The sequence below is a fragment of the Apis dorsata genome, unplaced genomic scaffold, assembly GCF_000469605.1.
Source record: "Apis dorsata unplaced genomic scaffold, Apis dorsata 1.3 scaffold_256, whole genome shotgun sequence".
Classification (NCBI taxonomy): Eukaryota; Metazoa; Arthropoda; class Insecta; order Hymenoptera; family Apidae; genus Apis; species Apis dorsata.
In genome coordinates, this window is record NW_006263534.1 from 2,063,364 (window position 1) to 2,069,231 (window position 5,868).

Below are 5,868 nucleotides of genomic sequence, written 5' to 3' on the forward strand. Positions count from 1 at the left end.
CGAACCCGAATTTCGCGATTTGTCCAATCCCGGATGGTGGTGGAACCTTGTACGAGAGGAAACGATCGGCATCCGAGCAATTTATAACGCGAGAGGGAAAGTGGTCGAGAAATTTGTGAGGTTTTTTGCAAGCCTCGTGGAATTACCCGTAACCACTTCTTTAGTAATGACTTCTTCGTACGACCTATCTCTCGAAACGATCTTTCTATTTATAAACGCTCGGCTCGCAACAAGATAGCGCTCTTATTGTGCCGGGCTTGAAAATCGTGTGGGTAATTTCCAGGGAGAGAGAGAGAGAGAAGAAAAAAAAACGCGATCACTGTCCCGGTTTATTAACCGTAAAAGGTGCGCGCGAGATAAGGGAAAGAAAAATATCGTATTTGCCATATATCTATATTTATCTCGATACACTCGAGATAGCCCGATTTACCGTGATTCATTTTGCAGCAAGTTTGCGGGGCAAAAATGGCGCCACGGATCTCTGGATCGATCCTTGGACCTTGATTGTTTCTGCATCGGCGCCGGCAACCGACACGTGTCGGCGTCCTTAGACAGAAATTAAACAGAAATTAATATTCCGACACGTTCTTAACTTCCTTTCGAGTCTTCCTTCTCAGGTGTGACTTCCGTCTTGGCGCAAACAGGAAGAGCGGAATTCGAGGGGCGGAAAGCGAGCACGGGATAATTTTTATTTATTCGGGAACGATGGATATCGCGATCGAAAACGGATTTCGCGCGATTAATTCGGTGCCCGCGATGATCTGTATGCGGCGATTGGCCGATTGTTATTCAGAGGGCGCGGTGGCCGTCCGCGATGCGCAGACGAGTGCGCGTTCCATCGACGCGAACACGAGTTTAAAGGCATAATTTTGAGGAACGACGTGGATCGTGGCCTGGCGGAAAGATGAAATATCCGCGGTTCATGTTTTATGGATGCGGCGAACAATTATAAAACAGTAGGGTATAAATTTGAAAAAAGTGCTGGAGAGAATTCGCGATGAGACAGGGGACATCCGAAATGCACGCTAAGTTGCAGGCTACCAGTTTATGGCGACGATTGTCGAAGCTCGAGGCACGATCGAGACCGTCGCTCGTGATTTAGTGCTGGGAACGTTTTGTAACATTCGGCTACTTTGTACGAACATCATAAGGGAGAAAAACTTCGAAGGTATAAAAAATATGAAAAACTCGACGACGAGGTCCAAACTACTTTTTATATTTGTTTTACTTTTATTTAACGTTAAATTATGATTCAGTAATTTCAGTAGTTAGATCGAAAGTAACGAATTCTTACTTTTAAAAGACGAAGAAGACGCTATTGCATCGCTTATCTGCATCGTAATATTTATTTTTGTGTTAATTAACACGATAAAATGTAGTCTAAGAGACAATAGGATCTATTCTTCGAAGCGATCATCGATTTCCGCCGTATCGAACGAGAAGCATCTTTCGAAATATCCGCCGCAAAGGATAATGTCATTCATCGTGAAAAAACGAATTATTCACAGCACGATCCTTCATCGACTCTTCATCGTACAACTTTGAAAAATTTCCAAAACCGCTGCGAGAACCTTGTTAGCTCTCCTTACGTGCGATGACGATGAAAAAAGGAGGAGGGGAGGAGAAGGAGCGTGGGCAGGAATTCCTCGGTCGCGTTTCCAAAGGATCGTGAACGCTTGTGTTGCACAACTAAACGCATACGTTCGGCCAATAGAGGAAAGCCTCTCTTGCGGTTGCAGTCCACGGAGAGCACTCGAGCTCTCTCGAGCTCCCTCAAGGTGGTCTCGTCTAAATATAGCCGAGTGGAGCCCAGAATAACAGCACGTCGCGAGCCGGCAATGACCAAAGCCCAACTCGTTCACCGACAACCGAGCCAGAGGCAGCAGCGGGATAACCGACCAACCAGGTCGGTCAGTTTTGTCTACCGGCCCTCCAGACTCGTTCCTCCGGACTTAGGCCGCCTCCTCCTTGGAAGAGATGGAGGAGGAGGTGGAGGAGGAGGAGGACCTGCCTTTAAAACAATACTCTTCTACGATTCTTTTAACGTTAACCAGTCCTCTTTGTTTGTTGGCCCCGTTCGAATTCGGGGACTGGTTCTTCTCCGAATCCGGACCAGTTTCGTCTACCGGATCATCGATCACCTGGCTCTGGTTTTATGCAAAATCACGGGGACACGGGCCGTCGTTTAAGGTATCCTTTGGTTGCCTTAGTTTCTTTAAACCTTTTCGATCGTGGATTACGCTACGTTAATCTATGGATATCCATATAGGGACGATGATATCTCTGTTCTCTGGTAATTTTATTTGTGATAATTCGTTTGGATAATTGAATCTTTATGTTCCATGATGTTATTTTCACTTGAATCGCTTTGAGGAATCATAGCGAGATTGATTGAAATGGTTAAAAGGTTGAATTATTTATAGTGGCTTACTAAAGGTTAAATGCTTTATAAATTAATTGCTATCTACGTTGATCGTTCATGTATGTAAAACTATTCATGTATATCAAGCAATCGAGAATACTTCCTTTTTTTTTTTTCTTCTTTTTTTCTTCTTTTTCTAATTTAAAAAGTTGTTGAAATTTTTCACCATCGATGCAGAGATCATCAGATTGCGATTTCGTATTCAAACACGACGTACAAAAGATGTACAAAATATACGAAAAATCTACGAAATGCCATGATATGCCAAGGAAAAAAATCAAAATATTCCAAGTTTAGTTACGCATGTTTGAAGAACAAAGCAAATCTTCAAGGCAAATCCATTCTCTTACTCACGTTCGTATATAAATTTTATTCTATGCATAAACATCCGTGGTAAAAAAGATTAGCGATTGGATTAATTGAATTAATTTTTACAAGGTCGCGCACACTCGTACAAAGTTTACAATAATCGCAATCGGATAGGCTCTTTTAGAGAAAACGGGGAGACTCGAGGCGAGAAAATGAACAATCGTAATTTCGTCATTCGGATGCGGCCAAGCCAACTTCCTCCCGCCGTACAATTTTATATATTTTTTTCTTCTTCTTCTTCTCTTTTATTTTTTTCATTCTTACATGATGATTACGATAAATGTCGCTATCAATACGCGGCGCATAGTCAACTTCCTTTCGGCGAATTCACAAACGGGTATCACACGCCCGACGTCCGGTGGTCTTCGAGAGGGAAGAATCTCTCTCTTGGAAAGAGGAGGATGTTCCTTTTTCGTGCGTTTTCTTCGTCCCCTCTTCTAATTTAACATTTCCAGTCGAAATTCCGCGCAAAAAGCCGGCGGCCGGCTTTACGATCTCGCGCACAACTCACGGATAAGAGAGGAAAAAAGAAAGGATTCCGGCCAGGTGGGTAAATTGCCTCCGACCGATCTCCACTTCCTGGAATCGTGGGAGGATGAACGGAGAACACTGGAAAGAGAAAGTGTTCACAATTTTTCGCGTGCGCTCGTCAATCGAAAATAAAATCTACCTTCCTTTTTCGAATTCCTTTTTCAACGAGATCATTTTACAGCAAAATTATCTAATAATAATAACATCGACCTTCGTGTTCATTTTTTTCAATCCTGATACTACGAATAACTAAGAATCCTGGAACCACAGAGCAAGAACGAATTCTCGTTTTCCGTCGATCCCCACATTGTGAATTTATGACACGCGCTTTCCGTAAACCGCAAATCCCGCCCCAAAAAAAAAAAAAAAGAACCCATAAACAAACGGACAAGAACAAAAGGAAAGGACGTGGGGAAACGAATGGGTGGCGTGATCGATGATCGATCCGTGGATTTCGTGGTCACTCTCCGATCGGGTCGCGATTCGATCGAGCGAGAATCGGAGAGAGTCGGGCCGGGTATAAGCGGAGAGAGTGGAGGGAAGAGCGGGAGAAAAGGGGGGGGAAGGGAGGAAGGAAAAAAAAGAAGAAACCGGAGCAAAGGAGGAGGGAGGGGACGGCGGTGGAGGGAAAAAACGGCGGAAAGTGGATCGTGGCCTGGCGGTGGTCGCCACGGTTAAAGTAGAACTGACCCCCAGTTGTCACGTTTAATTTATATGTTAATGAGCGCATGTCACATTTCAACGGTACGGAGCACAACCGTCCCGTGCACTTCTCCTCTCGCGAGAGCCACACCACAGGGAGAAGAGAGTTGCCCCGTTCATTCCACTCTCCTTCTGCCCTCCTTCGTACAGCCTGCCACAGGTTTATATTTAACCGCGCGCCACACACCATGACACCAGGCGCAGCCCACTTTGCCGCGTTACTCTCCTGCCTTCTGCTCTTTTACCATTCTTCTTCTTCTTCTTCTTCTTCTTTTTCCTTTTTTGCCCCACCTACTATTTTCTTCTCTTTTCTTTTTTTTTTTTTTTTAGTCTCTTTTGATTTCTATCCAACTTTTTCCTTCCTTCTTTTTGGCCCCCTTTTAGGGGGGACTCTTCGTTGATCCTTTCAATTTTCGCCCCCTTTCGCTGCTGCTTTTCGCCCGTTCGGTCGATTCGTAAGAGATGGTCATTTCTTTTTCTTTTTTCTTTTTTGGATACGATGACTTTGTTCGGGCTTGTTTAAATTTTAAATGTTTATACGGTTACTGGCTTTTCGAGAATTTTTTGGTCAGGTTTTGACAGGTACTTTTGAATAATTGATATGTCGTTGATGAAATTTATAGAACTTTTGGAAAATTCTTCTAATTTTAATCGAATGATTGGAATTGGTTGATTCCTACGTTAATTACAATTAAACTTGATTTTTCAACAAATTAATTATTATACAACCCTTTCGCTCTTTCCCTGCTGAAAACACAGCTAATTCGAAGTTCATTTATGGCCTTCGATGCCACGGCTGTGCATTTAACACATTTGTCGCTGATAAACGCAATTTTGGAAATCTGAATTACAGAAATGTTCGGACTACAAGGCGTCAAAGGTGAACACGTTCGCCAGGACCGAACCGCCGGACACGCAGGTGACGAAGTCGGTGATCGCGTTGCTGCTCCATTATGGGTGGAACAAATTCACCATCATCACGGAGAGCGCGTGGTCGACGGTGGCAAGATCGCTGGAGGAGCAGGCCACCAAGAACAACCTCACCGTGAACCACTACAAGACCGTGGAGGATCGACACACGTGCTGCGAGGAAAGGCTGCCGTGCTGTCAAGTCAGCGTATGGTTCCAACTTATACAGGAGACCAAAAATATGACCAGGAGTCAGTCCAAGTTTACTTTATATACTCGATATATATCTCGCGGGACGCGTCATCGGGACGACTGTAACGATTCATCCATCCATTTCTCCCCATTATTCAAGAAACCGCCACTTTCCGTTTCTATCCGCCTTTCGAAAGGAATTTCCAACCGATTGTAATCTATTTTAGAGGATCTTGATCTTTGGTTGGGAACAAGTTGCTATTTTTTTTTTTTTTAGATTTCAAACGTTGATATCGAAACAAACGTATCACGATTTTTAACATTTGTAATTCTTTCGTTGAGAAGTTTTGTCGCTAGAAGAAACTCTTGTTTTTTTTTTTTTTTTTTATTTTTATATTTCGTTTCTCACGTGTCTTGTTTCTGGCGAATTATAATCCTGATTTCTGACATGAACGCGTTGTTAAACTATTCGGTTTTATGTTACAGTTGAATTTTTAGTTGGATATTTCGAAAATACTGGAATCGTCAACGAAAGAATACAAATTGATATTTAATGAAATGTTGACTAGCGTCCCCTGGTTAACCATGAGAATCACACGTCGAAAATAAAACTCAGAAAAATTTTTCTCTAATTTCCATTTTTTCCCCTCTTCGAAACTTCGAAACTTCGTTCACCGACAAAGAAATTTCCATCGCGTCTAATTTCACGAGATGTTCCCTCCGTGGGAATTGGTACACGGGGG

The 5,868-nt window shown here is 43.1% G+C and overlaps 1 protein-coding gene across 2 annotated transcripts in view; it reads left to right on the top strand.

The window, feature by feature from the left end:
* LOC102681636 (receptor-type guanylate cyclase Gyc76C-like) overlaps window positions 1–5,868 on the top strand; it is a 72,009-nt gene that overhangs the window by 59,392 nt on the left and 6,749 nt on the right. For both annotated transcript variants that reach the window (XM_031510746.1, XM_031510747.1), the window contains exon 5: window positions 4,878–5,184. In XM_031510746.1, the coding sequence (XP_031366606.1) occupies window positions 4,878–5,184 (307 nt within the window). The remainder of the gene's footprint in view (window positions 1–4,877; window positions 5,185–5,868) is intronic.